General features: G+C 40.5%; 2 protein-coding genes across 2 annotated transcripts; both read right to left on the bottom strand.

Annotated features, from left to right (window-relative positions):
• Positions 1-6: 6 nt before the first annotated feature.
• LOC135525658 (E2F-associated phosphoprotein-like) lies at positions 7-9548 on the bottom strand. Its single transcript, XM_064953410.1, has 6 exons — positions 9385-9548; positions 8807-8994; positions 8506-8610; positions 8187-8304; positions 770-895; positions 7-655 (listed from the first exon to the last, which is right to left on the bottom strand). The coding sequence occupies exons 1-6, from the start codon at positions 9453-9455 to the stop codon at positions 367-369; spliced, it is 897 nt and encodes a 298-aa protein (XP_064809482.1). The 5' UTR covers positions 9456-9548; the 3' UTR covers positions 7-366.
• A 221-nt stretch (positions 9549-9769) lies between these two features.
• LOC135525656 (sorting nexin-6) lies at positions 9770-17445 on the bottom strand. The gene is made up of 14 exons (XM_064953409.1): positions 17389-17445; positions 17171-17221; positions 16225-16329; positions 14319-14429; positions 13931-14052; positions 13578-13701; positions 13280-13375; positions 12891-12996; positions 12021-12096; positions 11882-11921; positions 11592-11678; positions 11215-11374; positions 10931-11016; positions 9770-10835 (listed from the first exon to the last, which is right to left on the bottom strand). Exons 1-14 carry the CDS (start codon positions 17392-17394, stop codon positions 10782-10784), a joined length of 1224 nt encoding a protein of 407 aa, XP_064809481.1. The 5' UTR covers positions 17395-17445; the 3' UTR covers positions 9770-10781.
• Between the last annotated feature and the right edge of the window lie 765 nt (positions 17446-18210).

Below are 18210 nucleotides of genomic sequence, written 5' to 3'. Positions count from 1 at the left end.
TTTAGCTACAAAATATTAAAAACATTTTATTTTGATATGTACTAATGACCAAATATCTGTGGTAGCCAGGTCCAACTACAGAAAAACAAAATAAGTAGATTTGTTGCACACACCACACACAAAATAATAATAATAAATATATAAAAATACCAAGAAAAATACAATAAACACCATAGGGGTAAACTTAATATAACGTTGGAGGACAGTGGCTGTACAGCATACCTTTACAAAATACACACCTGTCTTATAACAGAAAAATATGTTGGCATGTGCATTCAGGCAATTATAACACAAACATAAGTTGGCATGTGCATTCAGGTAACAAATGTTTTAACAGAGATATCAAAGGTCACAGCAACAGTCATTTTAGCAGTGGCTGGCGAGGATGTTAAAAAAGTGGTAGACCTCGTCCTTATCGAGCACTGCCACCTCAGTGGAGCACTCTGTGCACTGGACAGGATGGTAGATGTCTCCGCCCACCACCACTCCTGAATCTGTGGCTTCAATTGCCGTTGTTGGCTCTGGTTGACGCCCTTTCCTCTTTCTGTTCCTCAGGTTGTTCTCGTTGAGTGTTTTGTACCGTAAAATCTCCTCTTTGTTTACTGTGCAGTTCATGACAAACATGGCTCTGTATTGGGTCCTGTATTTGTCATGCCTGTGGACAACAAAAAAAAAACAAGCGGTCAACTCAGACAAATTACATTTTTCTTCTATTTCGATTAAAGACAATATTCACGGCCAAATTAATCCACCAGTCTTAATTTCTTACCTTTGGCAGTCGAGGCACAGCATGGTCATGCATGCTGGGCAGTTAAGGACAGCATCGCTGCTTGTAAGCCCCTGGGACTGCCCTCTTCTGTTCTGTGAAGATGGCAATCTTCTCTTTTCATTGTACCTGATCAAACAGGGGAACATAATTGACATCTGACCAAAACCAACCCTACTCATGGACTAAAAAGCACGTTCAAAGGAGATTCTCCAAGCATGCTTTCCTAATCTAAATATTTAATGTTCTTTAAACCTTCACCTGTTTTTTTTTTTATGTTACATGCACAAGTACAGTGAAATGACTCTTGCAAACTCAAAGCCCAATAATTCAATAATCAAAAATGTTTTACTAGAAAAAAAAAAACACAAGAAATACACAATAAAGTAAGCAAGCATACTATATAGGGTTGCAAAGGGTTGGAAATTTTCCATGCTTAAATTCATCAAAAAAAGTTAGCTTATAACAGTGAACCCTCTGCATGCACAGTGCATTCTTCCATCACATGTACAGCTGATTCTCAAGATCTTGCACACTAATGAGATGCTATTGAGCCCACACTACTACACTGTCTGAGCCAAGGACTACATGCTTTCTGGTAAGTTTTGATTACAATACTGGGTGGGGTGAATATACATTATTTTTTGTTCACTAGTAAATAGTAGCCTACAGCAAAGTGTGTGTAAATCATTTCTAACTTATTAACAATTTATGCTAGTTTGTTTTTGATACCATGTGGGTTTTAGCTTGCTTGAGGCTGCTTACTGAGTATTATTCATTCACCCGTTTCCATACATGATTCATTTTAAAACATTTATCCAAAGGAGTTGTTTAATCTAACTGCTTAACTATTTATCTGTACATGGAACTGTATTTGTTTTTTAAAAACTAATTTCTTTCTAATCTTTACTAATGTAGAAGGAAAAGCTGTGTACATTTGCAACTACTGTGCCAAATCATATGTGAAGAATTGCAACAAAGATGCAGAATCATCTGGCCAAGTGCAAAAAGTTCCCTCAGTGCTCACAACAAGCAACCTCGGACAACTTCTATTCGAGGTGAAATTGATTAATCAGACACCTTATCGATAGCAACAGCTCATGGTCCTCCTGGAATCAGAAGATTTTTTGACTCAATGGAGGAACATAGAGAAATGCTGTTGAATATCTTACATACAAAGCTCGGGCAACTGCTTCACCTCTGATGCTCACAGGCAATGTGTATTGGAAAAGATTTCTGAATGTTCTTCGCCCAGCATACACCCCTCCAACCAGACATGCTTTATCTACTCATTTGCTGGACGCAGACTTCAGAGTTCAAGTGAAGGTCAAGCAAATCAGAGAAAGCAGACTGTATTGCAATCATTTCTGATGCGTGGTCAAATGTTCGTGGTCAAGGAATAATTAACTATATCATCTCCACCCCTCAACCAGTATTCCACAAGAGCACAGACACAAGGGACAACAGAAACACGGGCCCTACATTGCAGATGAGCTGAAGGCAGGCATCAATGGCCTTGGACCACAGAATGTACTGGTGACAGACAATGCTGTGAACATGAAGGCTGCTTGGTCTAAAGAGGAGGAGTCCTACCCTCACATCACACCCATTGGCTGTGCTGCTCATGCTTTAAATCTGCTCCTCAAGGACATCATGGATACACTACAAGTGAGCCAAGGAAATGGTTGGGTATGTGAAGGATCATCAAGTTATAGCAGCAATCTACCTCACCAAGCAAAGTGAGAAGAATAAGAGCACCACATTGAAGCTGCCCAGCAACACCTGTTAGGGTGGTGTTGTCATCATGTTTGACAGTCTCTTGGAGGGGAAGGAGTCTCTCTAAGAAATGGCCACATCAGTCTGCCGATATGACCAGCCCCATCAAGAGGATCCTCCTGGATGATGTGTTTTGGGAGAGAGTGGTAAGCAGGCTGAAACCTATAACAGTAGCCATTGCACGGATTGAGGGAGATAATGCCATCCTGACTGATGAAGAAATCTGTACTGCCCTTCCCAGTTCACTGTTGCTCCAAGCAGAGGAAACTGCAGTTCTGAAATACATGAAAAAGCGAGAAGACTTCTGCCTGAAGCACATACACGCCACAGCGTACGTGTTGGACCCCAAGTATGCAGGCAAGAGCATCCTGTCTGGTACAGAGATCAACAAGGCCTATAATGTCATCACTACCGTGTCTTGCCACCGTGGCCTGGATAAAGGCAAGGTTCTTGGCAGTCTGGCGAAGTACACTTCCAAGCAAGGGCTTTGGGATGGAGATGCAATATGGCAGTCGTGCCAACATATCTCATCAGCCACCTGGTGGAAGGGACTTTGTGGATCTGAGGCTCTTTCCCCTGTTGCCTCCATCATCCTCCAAATCCCACAATCATCGGCCGACTCAGAGCGCAATTGGTCCTTGTTTGGGAAGACACACACCAAAGCACGCAACAGGCTGACCAACACAAGGGTTGAAAAGTTGGTGACCACCCGGGCAAATTTGAGGCTTTTTGAGCCTGACAACGAGCCATCCTCAACAAGGTTGGAAAGTGACAGTGAAGATGAGGCCTCATGTGCAACCCTAACCCAAATACAGGAAATATATAGTATGCTCAGTTCCAATACCATATTTACATGTGCAGGGATACTGGAGTGATGGAGGTAAATATGTATAGGGGTAAGGTGACGAGGCAAAAGGATATAAGATAAACAGAATAGCAGCAGCTTACATGTGCAGAGTCAGTATAAATGTGTGTTTAAAAAACATGCTTTTCTCCCACACATTTATTTAACCAGGCAGGCTAGTTGAGAACAAGTTCTCATTTACAACTGCGACCTGGCCAAGATAAAGCAAAGCAGTGTGACAAACAACAACACAGAGTTAAACATGGAATAACAAATATACAGTCAATAACACAATAGAAAAAGTCTTTATACAGTGTGTGCAAATGAGGTAAGGCAATAAATGGGCCATAGTGGTGAAATAATTACAATTTAGCAATTAAACACTGGAGTGAAAGATGTGCAGAAGATGAATATGCAAGTAGAGATACTGGGGTGCAAAGGAGCAAAAAATAAAATAACAGTATGGGGGATGAGGTAGTTGGATGGGCTTTTTACAGATGAGCTATGCACAGGTGCAATGATCTGTGAGCTGCTCTGACAGCTGGTGCCTAAAGTGAGGGAGATATGAGTCTCCAGCTTCACTGATTTTTGCAATTCGTTCCAGTCATTGGTAGCAGAGAACTTGAAGGAAAGACAGCCAAAGGAGGAATTGGCTTTGGGGGTGATGAATGAAATATACCTGCTGGAGCGCGTGCTACAGGTGGGTGCTGCTATGGTGACCAGTGAGCTGAGATAAGGCGGGGCTTTACCTAGCAAAGACTTAGATGACCTGGAGCCAGTGGGTTTGTCGACGAATATGAAGCGAGGGCCAGCCAACTAGAGCACACAGGTCGCAGTGGTGGGTAGTATATGGAGCTTTTGTGACAAAAAGGATGGAACTGTGACAGACTGCATCCAATTTGCTGAGTAGAGCGTTGGGAGGCTATTTTGTAAATGACATCGCCAAAGTCGAGGATCGGCAGGATAGTCAGTTTACGATGGTATGTTTGGCAGCATGAGTGAAGGATGCTTTGTTGCGAAATAGGAAGCCAATACTAGATTTAATTTTGGATTGGAGATGCTTAATGTGAGTCTGGAAGGATTACAGTTTACAGTCTAACCAAACACTTAGGTATTTGTAGTTGTCCACATATTCCTAGTCAGAACCGTCCAGAGTAGTGATGCTGAACGGGCGGGCAGGTGCGGGCAGTGATCGGTTAAAGAGCATGCATTTAGTTTTACCAGAATTTAAGAGCAGTTGGAGGCCAGGGAAGGAGAGTTGTATGGCATTGAAGCTCATCTAGAGATTAGTTAACAGTGTCCAAAGAAGGGCCAGAAGTATACAGAATGGTGTTGTCTGCGTAGAGGTAGATCAGAGAATCACCAGCAACAAGATACATCATTGATGTATACCGAGAAAAAAGTTGGCCCGAGAATTGAACCCTGTGGCACCCCCATAGAGACTGCCAGAGATCCGGACAACAGGCCCTCCGATTTGACACACTATACTCTGTCTGAGAAGTAGTTGGTGAACCAGGCGAAGCAGTCATTTGAGAAACCAAGGCTGTTGAGTCTGCCGATAAGAATGTGGTGATTGACAGAGTCGAAAGCCTTTGCCAGGTCGATGAATACAGCTGCACAGTATTGTCTCTTATTGACGGCGGTTATGATTAGAGGTCGACTGATTATGATTTTTCAACGCCGATACCGATTATTGGAGGACCAAAAAAAGGCAATACCGATTAATCGGCCGATTAAAAAAAAATGTATTGGTAATAATGACAATTACAACAATACTGAATTAACACTTATTTTAACTTAATATAATAGATCAATCAAATCAATTTAGCCTCAAATAAATAATGAAACATGTTCTATTTGGTTTAAATAATGCAAAAACAAAGTGTTGGAGAAGAAAGTAAAAGTGCAATATGTGTCATGTAAGAAAGCTAACGTTTAAGTTCCTTGCTCAGAACATGAGAACAGATGAAAGCTGGTGGTTCCTTTTAACATGAGTCTTCAATATTCCCAGGTAAGAAGTTTTAGGTTGTAGTTAATATAGGAATTATAGGACTATTTCTCTCTATACCATTTGTATTTCATTAACCTTTGACAATTGGATGTTTTTATAGGCACTTTAGTATTGCCCGTCTAACAGTATAGCTTCCGTCCCTCGCCTCGCTCCTACCTGGGCTCGAACCAGGAACACAACGACAACAGCCACCATCGAAGCAGCGTTACACATCGCTCCACAAAAGCCATAGCCCTTGCAGAGCAAGGGGAACAACCACTCCAAGTCTCAGAGCGAGTGACGTTTGAAACGCTATTAGCGCGGACCCCGCTAACCATTTCACATTGGTTACACGAGCCTAATCTCAGGAGTTGATAGGCTTGAAGTCATAAACAGCTGCTGGCAAACGCACAAAAGTGCTGTTTGAATGAATGCTTACGAGCCTGCTGCTGCCTACCACCGCTCAGTCAGACTGCTCTATCAAATCATAGACTTAATTATAACATGATAACACACAGAAATACGAGCCTTAGCGCATTAATATCTCGAAAACAAGACATTTATTCTTTCAGTGAAATACGGAACCGTTCCATATTTAATCTAACGGGTGGCATCCATACGTCTAAATATTCCTGTTACATTGCACAACCTCTAGTTATGATATTGCTTAGAACCTTGAGCGTTGCTGAGGTGCACCCATGATCAGCTCGGAAACCAGATTGCATAGCGGAGAAGGTACGGTGGGATTCTAAATGGTCAGTGATCTGTTGGTTAACATGGCTTTCAAAGACTTTAGAAAGGCAGGGTAGGATAGATATAGGTCTGTAGCAGTTTTGAGTTTAGAGTGTCTCCCCCTTTGAAGAGTGGGCTGACCGCGGCAGCTTTCCAATCTTTGGGGATCTCAGACGATACGAAAGAGGTTGAACAGGCTAGTAATAGGGGTTGCAACAATTTCGGCTGATCATTTTTGAACGAGAGGGTCCAGATTGTCTAGCCCGGCTGATTTGTACGGGTCCAGATTTTGCAGCTCTTTCAGAACATCAGCTATCTGGATTTGGGTGAAGGAGAAATGGGGGAGGCTTGGGCAAGTTGCTGTGAGGGGTGCAGGGCTGTTGACCGGGGTAGGGGTAGCCAGGTGGAAAGCATAGCCAGCCATAGAAAAAGACATTGAAATTCTCAATTATCGTGGATTTATCTTTGGTGACAGTGTTTCCTAGCCTCAGTGCAGTGGGCAGTTGGGAGGAGATGCTCTTATTCTCCATGGACTTTACAGTGTCCCAGAACTTTTTGGAGTTTGTGCTACAGGATGCACATTTCTGTTTGAAAAAGCTAGCCTTTTCTTTCCTAACTGCCTGTGTATATTGTTTCCTAACTTCCCTGAAAAGTTGCATATCGCGGGTGCTATTTGATGCTAATGCAGTACGCCACAGGACGTTTTTGTGCTGGTCAAGGGCAGTCAGTTCTGGAGTGAACCAAGGGCTATATCTGTTCCTGGTTAAAAAAAAAATTGAATGGGGGATGCTTATTTAAGATGGTAAGGAAAGAACATTTAAAGAATAACCAGGCATCCTCTACTGACAGAATGAGGTCAATATCCTTCCAGGATACCCGGGCCAGGTCGATTAGAAAGAACTGCTCGCTGAAGTGTTTTAGGGAGCGTTTGACAGTGATGAGGGGTGGTCATTTGACCGCAGACCCATTACGGACACAGGCAATGAGGCAGTGATCGCTGAAATCCTGGTTGAAGACAGAAGAAGTGTATTTGGAGGGCAGGTTGGTTAGGATGATATCTATGAGGGTGCCCGTGTTTACAGATTTGGGGTTGTACCTGGTAGATTCATTGATAATTTGTGTGAGATTGAGGGCATCAAGCATAGACTGTAGGATGGCCGGGGTGTTAAGCATGTCCCAGTTTAGGTCACCTAACAGCACAACCTCTGAAGATAAATAGGGGGAAATCAATTCACTTATGGTGTCCAGGGCACAGCGGGGGGCAGAAGGTGGTCTATAGCAAGCGGCAATGGTGAGAGACTTGTTTCTGGAAAGGTGAATTTTTAAAAGTAGAAGCTTGAATTGTTTGGGCACAGACCAGGATAGTAAGAACTCTGCAGGCTAACTCCGCCCCCTTTGGCAGTTTTATATTGTCGGAAAATGTTATAGTTAGGGATGGAAATTTCAGGGGTTTTGGTGGCCTTCCTAAGCCAGGATTCAGACATGGCTAGGACATCCGGGTTGGCTGAGTGTGCTAAAGAAGTGAATAAAACAAACTTAGGGAGGAGGCTTCTAATGTTAACGTGCATGAAACCAAGGTTTTGACGGTTACAGAAGTCAGAAAATGAGAGCGCCTCGGGAATGGGAGTGGAGCTAGGCACTGCAGGGCCTGAATTAACCTCTACATCACCAGAGGAACAAAGGAGGAGTAGGATAAGGGTATGGCTAATGGCTATAAGAACTTGCCGTCTAGTACGTTCGGAACATAGAGTAAAAGGAGCAGGTTTCAGGGCGTGGTAGAATAGATTCAAGGCATAATGTACAGACAAAGGTGTGAGTGAGGATATGATGGAGTGAGTGTTTGTTGGACTGTGTGTGTGTGTAGGGCCCTGTGAGTGTGCAGAGACAGTGCAAATACTGAAATAAAGATACAAGGTAAACTCGGTCCGTGTAGATATTTTGTTAGCTATTTATCAGTCGTATTGCTTGGGGATAGAAGCTGTTCAAGGGCCTGTTGGTGTCAGACTTGATGCACTGGTACCTCTTACACACCAAAACACTTTTTATAACAGTTTGTTTTATGTGGATACATTGCTTACCTCTTCCTCTTGGCATCCACCCATGCCTGATCCCGGTCGTCCTCATCAGGGTCGTACAGTAGTTCATCGTTGGTGGGAATGGATCGCTGTTTCCTGCATCTCTTACCCAATGAACTACCTGCAGAAGAGGATCAAATGATTATGTTTTTTATTGCAGTATCTGTACAACACAATAAGACTGTCGTGAACTTAAAAACATGCTGGATGGAGAATCTCCATTGAAATAGCTTTTTAGTCCAGGGCTAAGCTTAATCTGCGTACAGGGAACTGTCCCTGTCACAGAGTTTGGTTTACAAATGAATCCGAGCTACACACTTACTTGGAGCCGTTTCCTCCTCTTCTGAATCGGAGTCAAAATAAACATTGTCATAAAGCTCTGGCAACCCAGGTGTTGAAGCATTATCATTGGTACCCGAAGTCTCCCCTGGGATGGACAGATGGACACTCATCAAGGAGTACAGCGGTACAATGTTATTGAGATAAAATGGCCAACAAATTCAGTAAATGCAGCTGAAGTGTTATCACTATTCATAACAGAACGCTGTGCATAGGTAGGCATACTAATTGGACATGTATCCCCCACAAAAATAATAACAAATAATGCTAGAAGGAAATTCCACCTGCTGATGCTGTAGAGGGTAACCATTTGCACTCCATAGTTTTAATGGTGGTGCTGAGCTCTGCCTCCATCTCTTTCTCAAACTCATCCCCACTGGAGGACTCACTCTCCCCAGTGAGGTATTCTCGGATGAGTTTCTTCTTCTGATCCGGGGTACCGTTCAAGAGCACTTCCAGCTCATCCTCAGAGCTGGAAATACAGCAACAACATAGGGATGTCTTGATGATGTACAGTTTTAAATTGGTCATATCCTGTTTGAAAAACACACAACTTTTGCGCCCCAACAATAAAGTACTTATGGAGGACTGAGATCATTGATTTCAATTGGCACTTTTTGAAATGGAATTGACCCCAACGCGGCATCACAGATTTGTCCAAGTAGTCTTGCATTTTAAGGGCATAAAAGCAAATCAAGGTAACAATGTTAACACAATACCCAAACCATTAACATTGACACGTTAGCATACTAGTAGATAGCATCACTAGCGACCATGCTTGCATTGAACCACCCACTAGCTTACGTTAAGTCTCCTAGCCATCTAGCCAAATGCTTACGCCAAAACATGTAATCATATTTACCTGTCTTCAGCTCTTTCTTCATCACTTGGCTCCTCTATCTCATATGAATCATCCTCTACGTGTCTGTTCATTTGGTATTTTGAGAATTCTAACAATCTAACCAACGAAAACGGTTAAGAGGTAGCTAAAGATAGAGGAAACTTTTTGAGACGCACGCCAGGATTTTGATTACTTCCGGTTTGCGCTTTTCAAAGTTAAAGTTCGGTGTGTGAGATTCATCAGTAGAAACGAAATTGTTGAAGTAGCGGAGATTCGTGTAATGTCTGTTTCTTCCTTGTAATGACTGGAGTAAAAGGAAATTGCTCAAACACCCCCTTCTATTTATGAAATGCCCCCCCCCAATACACTACACATTTCCAGGGTGAAAGAAGCCTATTACAAGCGGTTTGAAAAGTGGCCATCTCTTTTTATTCAACCTTAATATGAACAGTTGATACCGAGTTTAATATATTGAAGGACATTGTCCATTGGCTTCCCCTGGCTTTTCTTCCATGTTTCTCAGGGTCATAAACGCTACAGAACTGAAAGGATTACAACTAGACAGATAAACAGAGTCTACTCAAAACATTGGATGACATTATGTTCAGAATGGTTCTAAGGTAAATAGTATAATTTATTACTATTTTCATAATTTATCATAATTATCAGTATTACTGTTTATTTCAGCATTTCTCCATCTACATAAATGGAAGCTTTGGTCACAGAGTGAAAAAACATTCATATACAGAGCACTTTAAAGAAATCTGAGGAAAAACAAAAAACAACCTTATCCATTTATGGTCTTTTTTTTTTAACAATACTAGGATTAATCTACATTAAGGCAAACATATTGAAGCATTACTTGTCTGGAATGAAAAATAACAGGATTTGTATAAAATAACAAAAGTATTAGGAAAGATCGTTTTGATCATTAGCAGTACAGTAAGAACTAATACAACATTTACAAGGCTTTTAGTGACAATACATTTTAATAATAGTAACAATCAGCTCATCTTGAACAAAGTAACTGAGCAGCATCACAGAAAAGTTTTACTGAAACTATTGCCCTCAACAATTACTCTAAGTAAAATAATAACAAATAATAAATCTGGACAGACATGATATAGATTGGGAGAAGATTCCCATCGAAAACGATGATTGTTAACAATTAAAAAGTTGACGTGATTAAACAAAGTTATAGATTCATGTGCTGTGTGGATTTTGCAGGTATTCCACACTGGCTTCCTCACGCTTTTAGTGTGGGTTGTGGAGGGAGTTTGGTGTCTCTGGTAGTAGTGATGACTACGAACAGGCATCCTGAAAACAAACTGACCCCAGATATGCTCTTTCTTCCATCTTCACAGTGAAGATCAGGCCAAAGCGGGGAAAGCCCTGTACAGTGAACCTTCAGCAAAGACCTAAGTGTCTCCTTTGAGGACTCCGAGACAGCTTTGCAATAATTGTAAATTACCCTGTGGAGAAAGAGAGAAAGAGGTTCAGCCTTTTACTAAGCACAGGCACCAGTTTAGGCTGTCTTAATAGACAACCATGTGTAATGCAAAATGACCTTAGCATGTTTGAGTTCCAGTTCAGCAAGTTCCACCAAGTTCTTTCTGAAGGCTGCTACTCGTCTTGTCTTGAAGTCTATGAGCTCTGTACTCCGGAATAAAGAGAACGTTATCAGATTAATTTCTCTACATCCATGAATCTGGTTTAGCTTCTCTTATATGCAAAACCTGGAACTCTGATTTAATTTTCAACAGGGAAGAATAATTTTTGGAAAAGTATTAAATGCATTGTTAATACTCTTAAACAAGTATAAAAAGATATAAATGCGAGTGGATAAAGTACCTTGCTTTGCAGACTCTGAGATTTTCTCAAACTTCTGACAGCACACTTGCTGGCTGGTCTCTGCCTGAAGCACATCTTTGTTCTTTGCCCTGGCTCTGTCCAGAGCTTTGTTTGCGTTCTCGTAATCAACCAGGGCCCTCCCTCGTCTGTACAACAGATCCTTAAGAAAGAAACAGCAGATTCCATTTTGCACATTAATAATAATAAACACTACACTGTCTGATGGAAAATCCATTAATACCAACAAATGCAAACATATGGAGGTTGAGGAGATGTTTCTTCAGGAAATGCGCAGATACTACCTCTGATAACAGACCAGCGTATCTGATCATAATTGTTTGATGATAAAAAAAGCAGGGTTAAGTTAGATATTGTACCTTAGCAGCTTGCGACTCCCTGAGGTAATACTTCAGTAAGTCTGCAAGTTTCAGGTCCTCATCCGCAGCCACTCGAGCCTCTATTTTCTGTAGAGGAAGGACACCAACAGAAATGTGAGACTTCAGACAAAACTCATTTTGTCATTGATGCGAATCTGCATTGCAGCTGATAGATGAAGCTACTTGACATGTAGTGAATATAGGCCTAGTTATTAACTTCAGTGAACATTGCTAGTACACAACAATTGTGTAATACATAGAATCAAAAGACCAGGCAAAAAAAAACATACCCGTGTTTTCTCAAACAGTTCAGAGACTTTCAAGAAAAATCTGGAAAACAGTGGGTTGCATTTGAGTTACAGTTGGATCAAAGCCTTTTGGCAGCAAACAATATATGGGGAGAAAAGGACAAATAATTTAGTTCCATACTTGCACACATCTGTGGAGTCCTGGGTTCCTAAAGTGTAAAGTGTGGAGGCAATTCTATTGATATCATCTGCAGCACCTGCAAAATAAGAACACAACTTTATATTACATAACACCTAAACCCCCTACTCATAAACACAGACGGTCTGTCAATCATGTATAAAATGCATTAAACAAAATGCAAGCATAGATCTTTTAGAAAATAATATCTGGACATTTTCAAATACGCAGTGAGTCACTTTTCTAATATAGTATCACGTTTTAATGTTGTGGAAATTAAGTATATTACAATACATACAAGTTCTTACCGGACCTTAAGACATGACAGATGTACTGTCTGATCCATGGGAATGACAGACGACTATATATTTATTAGTGAAATTTGTATCCTGAAGCATTGTCAAACTTTTCATTCGCGAAACTAAAAGGCATGGCTCTTACCTGTTCGGATATATACAAGATATTGTCCTCATCATTTAATTAAAAAAACATTTTTTTTTTTTAAACAAATGGAACATGACAAAGTTTCGAAATGAGTCGGCTGTCATCCCCAATACTTTAAGACTGACTGACCCAACTACAAATAAACATACAACTTACCCATTTCCATATTTGTCAGCAAATTAATATAAAACAAAAAAATAGACGTAAAATACAATGTACAGCACAAACAGACAGACAGGCTGGTTTCCACAAACATTAAAACATAATACCAAAGTGACTCAGTCCCACTCACAGTTCAAAGAAAATGCATTTCAACACTTTCAATTGGAATTACTCAAATCAATCTCATTCTCAGTAACTGATTAAAATCCATGTATATAGCAAAAAGCTTACCTAGCACGTGGAGATTATGCAACAGAGGAGACTTACTTTTGTGAGACCTGATCATTCTATCAGATTTGGCGGAGGCATCTTTGACACGATTATGGTACTCTAAAAGGAATGTCTTCTCATGCTCAAAGAAATCATCAACATCCTGAAATCCAAAACACAATCACATCAAACGTTATACAAGTAATAACTGTTAGAAATAATACAAATCGGACGAAATTCATTTCGTCAAATTTGTTTACACGAATGTGAGCACCATTCATGATGCGAACAATGTTTTTTAAACATTGCTTAAGTCGTAAAATGCTTATGTTGTGCCTTCATTATAATATACAACTCAAAGCAAGTTCAATGCCCATTTGCTGGACTGAATGGATTTACATAGAAGAGTGGACGAATGGTTTACATAGAAAAGCAAACCAACTCACCTTCACCCCTGCCACTAACACACCGTCTGCAGACTTCACCACATTCTTGAAGAAATCTTCCATCTTCTCCCTCTTGTTTTTGCCTCGTACACTTAGCTGTGAACAAAAGGTAAGGACAAAATGACAATGATAAAACTAAGACATGGTAAGGGAATGACATTCTAATGTTTTCAGGCACATCCAACTAACCCTTTGAGTTATCTAAAGTTCATGAAAAACGAGAGAGAGCTTGTCTAAGAACATCTCCACAGCAACAATCGTCTCCAAAATCCTAATTTGGTCATTATGACCCACTTACATCTTGGTTGTACTCTAAAAACACATGGAAGTTCAAGTCTTTCCTCAAGACAGGATGCGCAGCCACACGGCAAAGAAACACTTCATGCATCGCCACTGTCTTCTTGAAGATAGCCAAGTATTCGCTGAAACACACAGACATAGCCTAGATATTACCAATAGTATTCATAACACCAAATTATCCCAACCAAACCACTGTACTGAAACACAAAAACAATGTCAGAGCAACATGGGTCATGTTCAGTTTGAACAAAATTGAAGAAAGTACTACATTGTTTTAGTGTTAACTGAACTTGTCAAATAAGAAACACAATGTGCCCTAATGAACCCGTCCATGAACTCTAAATCACTCACGCTTCAAGTTCCTGTTTCATTTTGGTGAACTCTTCCTTGGTCATGGAACCTTCACCTTCCCCTAGTTTCTGTAACTTCTCTCTGGAGGCATCAAAGTCAGGTCTTGGTGGGGCTGGGGGAATCTATGGGGAATCAACACTTGAATCAGTACAGTGTTTGAAATTGAACATCTTGCTAAGTTCATTACTGCATGGAACCAAGGAGTTTGAATAAGAAAGGGGATTGACAATTCATAATTACATTGTTTTACAAAACACTAAGTTTATGTACTTATCCTGAAAGCCAAAACATCCCAAAATGGCACCCTATTCCCTATATAGTGCACTACTTTATAGGGTGCCATTTGGGACTCAACCACAGAGTATCTCTGTTGGAGCTCAGTACTTACAATGTAGCCTGCATACTCCTCATTCTCCACAAAGGAGTCATGAAGCCAGATGAACTCCTCATGCTGCCGCACCACTGAAAACTCATTCTGCTTGAAGTTAGGAAGAGTGCTCTAGGAAACAAAACAGTAGAAATCAGATGTCACTAACAATGTTGTTGTTTTTTTGCACTGAGCAAATTTCAGGTCTGCTGAGCACAAACTTGAACGTTGCAATTTGAACGTTGCAATTTCCGGCACGCGTTTACTGTGAACAGAGGGTGTACCCGCTTTAAGTAACCGTTTTAACAGTGGCCAAGTAGGCTACTGTGGCTATTTGATCATAATGTAGGCCTACCAGGGTGGCCTACCATCAAAAACAATTGAGAAAAACACATCCTATAACATTTTAACATGGAAATAGCTGTTCTATCATTCAGCCTACAGTAGCAGCCAATGTGTGGTCTACAATGCCTACAGTCCATGAGACTTAAAAAAAAAAACACAAAAAAACATGCAGGGCTTGATATGAACCTATTTATCCACTTGTCCTTCAGACAAGGAGGTGACTGAAAATGTGTTTCATGCAAGAAACCACTTTACAAAATAATATTCATTATTATTCCCATACAATTATTACAGAGAATCAGACTAAGTATAGTATGGACCTGAGCCGTGCCTGTCAATGCTCCTACTCCAATGCGCTCTGCCTACAAGAAAATCCCTTGCACAGTTAGTTTTGCAAACTAAATCTTGCATAGTTTGTTTTGTTTAGCTATATTACATTGAAAGTGGCTAATATGGCATTTATTCAATCATAGTTCCCACAGTAGAATGAAACAATGATAGTGTTAACTGAAGGGTAAAACTGTAGAAAGTTGAATCTTGTGCTTCTCTGCGCAGGCTCATATTTCTTCTGTGCAGCAGTCCAAGGGGAATTGGTCACTAGTGGAACAAATTCTACTGAAAATCATAGCTGAATAGAGTATGGCATATCGATGGCTCTTCTAAAAATATCTTTCTGCCAATTAGAATGTGCAGCTCAATAAAAGGGGAAAGCCAGACGATCTGGATCAGAATGATCTGAAGTGTCAAGGCAACGGTTAACCCCCTTCAATCATGATTGAATTCCTTCCTTCACAAGAGTCCTTGCAACATGATAAAAGTTGCCGTAAAAACATAAACCCATGACATTATGAGGTTACACTGAAAGTGTAAGGTAATGACTACTGGAATTCTCTCTGCATTGAAAATGAAGTTGAGTGGAATGTGATCATGCACAGATCTTAATTTGCATTCCATGACTTCTACAAAGCATATTTTGCATACATGCACACAAGGATTCAGAAGACAAAATTAATGTGGCGATAACACAACTGCTGGGGAGGAACATATTTGCAAGTCATGTGACATCTGTCTCAATTCAGACAGCCAGAGAAACGCACATTATTGCCAAGATTTGTATAACTAAACCAAGAGACCACAGCCTATCGTTTCTAATGGGAACAAGCAAGATCCTATTGGTGCGTTCTAGCATGCATCTGCATGTTTCTGTTAGGGAACGCCTACTCTTTGCAGTGTGTGTGTGAAATAACCCCATTCGCTTTCACACTCCTAAACAACGCAATTTTTAAAACTTTTGCAACGGGTAAAGTCTACATAACTTAGTGCACTCTGTTCATAACAGATTCCAGTTTTGGGAACAGAAAACCGAATTGAGATCAAATGTTTCATCGATGAGAAAATGATCAAAATGTAGTCCAAAATCCATCTCGTTCCATCCTCTCCCACTGCCGGCCAAGCGGATGCTTCACATTTATACATCCAGTGAAATATCTGTCTCATTGTTTTATCTGTGTTATTGCCATTTTATGTGCAAAGTGTCAGGGCAAACAGGAAGAAATATTGACAAATAGGCAAACTCTCTTACCTTAGTATGGACAGTAAACTTAACCTTGTCCCGCTCACTTAATGCATCAGAAATGTCCACTTGGAGTGTTGCATCAGTTTGGAGGTCAACATTGACTGCCCTAGGCTGTAAAATATTGTAATAGATATTGTATTTAGTGACAAGCCAATTACAAAAATCACCATTGCCCACAACTAAAGCTGGCTACATTCCACAGAAAGAGATGATAGATATAGCAAGACTCTACTGTTTGTTTTTCCCCTTTTGGAGGAGAGGGATATACCAAAATACAAATGAGAAGGTATGTGAATCTTTAATCTAATGTTGACAGCAGTCTTCCTCATTTGTTTGCATACTAAGGTAAGTCATGTTGTTGTTATCCAATTATACTAGCAAGCTAGCACAATATTGCTCAGCATTCTGAATGAATGAACAGAATGGCAATCATGCAATGCCTGCTAGTTACGTAGCTAATGCTCCAAAAGGACACAACAATTACATAACGGCTAGTTAGCGCTGTCAAATGATGGCTGTGCACTTCCTAGCTTAGCTTGCAAACTAGCCAGCAAAACAATAGCAGAAAGCTAATACATGTGCATAGTTAGATGGGTGTGCTACTAGTTAGCAATGGCAATATACTTCTTATTTGAGAAGTTAAAATAATGTTACGTATGTTTACAATTAACAAGAGGCCTCTACCTACTGGATTGTAACAGTTGCTGGCCAGCTAGGAAGTCAACTGACTTCTGATGTGGTCAAGCTGACTACTGTAGCCAACTTAGCCTAACGTTAGCTATTCAACCAATTTGACGTCAGTTGTCACCTGTCTAACAGCTGATCAGATCATGCAATAAGTAATTACTGCAGAATACCAATAAAGCAAATAGCTAATCTAGTTAACTGTTACGACCAGAGACAAATAAGATAAATATTTGTTTAAATCTAAGAAGAAAAAAAACAAACTTACTCCTCTGTCCTCCTCCGAGAGGAAATCGGGACCATCGTCCAGCCCTTCTTGCTAGGTAACGTTAAACAGAAGACGACGGCACAAGACAACATGCGTTAGCCACATAACCGTTTACATTACCGTAAGCATCGTTTACTGATGAATGTGTCTGTGTCAGATGACTGCACACATAAAACAATAAGGTTAGCTAGCTAGAGTAAATTGTGAATAACACCTACCATCATGGCTGCTGCGGGTGGAGTAGTAAGGAAGTCGTGTGACGTCACGTGACGAGGCCGCAGTGGGGATGATAAAACGTGGAGCTTTCAATCTAAACCTGCAAGTGGGGCCAAGAGTAGCCACTTGACTGGTACTAATAGGCCCTTACAAATATTTTCACTCTTACAATTTCATCCCACCACATTCACAAAAATAATTTTAAAGATTTAAACATTGACTAGGTAGATCTATGGATAGATCCAACTGAGTTATTGGACCTTTGGGGATTATATTTGCATTTGCTGAGCAGCACAGACAAATTTTGACAAATTTTGACCTTAGTTCATATCATATTTTTATTTATTTAACTAGGCAAGTCAGTTAAGAACAAATTCTTATTTACAATGACGACCTACCAAAAGGCAAAAGGCCTCCTGCGGGGACGGGGCCTGGAATTTAAAAAAATAAATACAATATAAATACAATATAAATATAGGACAAAACACACATCACAACAAGAGAGATAACACTACATAAAGACAGACCTAAGACAACAACATAACAATGCAGCAACACATGACAAAACAGCATGGTAGCAACACAACATGACAACAACATGGTAGCATCACAAAAACATGGTACAAACATTGGGCAAAGTCAACAGCACAAAGGTCAAGAAGGTAGAGACAACAATACATCATACAAAGCAGCCACAACTGTCAGTAAGAGTGTCCATGCTGAGTCTTTGAATGAAGAGATTGAGATAAAACTGTCCAGTTTGAGTGTTTGTTCCAGTCGCTAGCTGCAGCGAACTGAAAAGAGGAGCGACCCAGGGATGTGTG

Source organism: Oncorhynchus masou, chromosome 32, assembly GCF_036934945.1.
Source record: "Oncorhynchus masou masou isolate Uvic2021 chromosome 32, UVic_Omas_1.1, whole genome shotgun sequence".
Classification (NCBI taxonomy): Eukaryota; Metazoa; Chordata; class Actinopteri; order Salmoniformes; family Salmonidae; genus Oncorhynchus; species Oncorhynchus masou.
Note: the sequence above shows the minus strand (reverse complement) of the source record. Positions and strands in the feature narration are given on the sequence as shown.

Excerpts from the sequence above, each read along its gene's own strand:
- LOC135525658 (XM_064953410.1), bottom strand. The coding sequence starts at position 9,455 with ATGAACAGACACGTAGAGGATGATTCATATGAGATAGAGGAGCCAAGT. Across the intron at positions 8,995-9,384 it reads GAAGAAAGAGCTGAAGACAG|CTCTGAGGATGAGCTGGAAG; the intron begins GTAAATATGATT and ends CTGTATTTCCAG. Across the intron at positions 896-8,186 it reads GTGGATGCCAAGAGGAAGAG|GTACAATGAAAAGAGAAGAT; the intron begins GTAAGCAATGTA and ends CTGTTTGATCAG.
- LOC135525656 (XM_064953409.1), bottom strand. Across the intron at positions 12,097-12,890 it reads AATGATCAGGTCTCACAAAA|GTGCTGCAGATGATATCAAT; the intron begins GTAAGTCTCCTC and ends CTTATTTTGCAG. Across the intron at positions 11,375-11,591 it reads GGGAGTCGCAAGCTGCTAAG|GATCTGTTGTACAGACGAGG; the intron begins GTACAATATCTA and ends TTCTTTCTTAAG.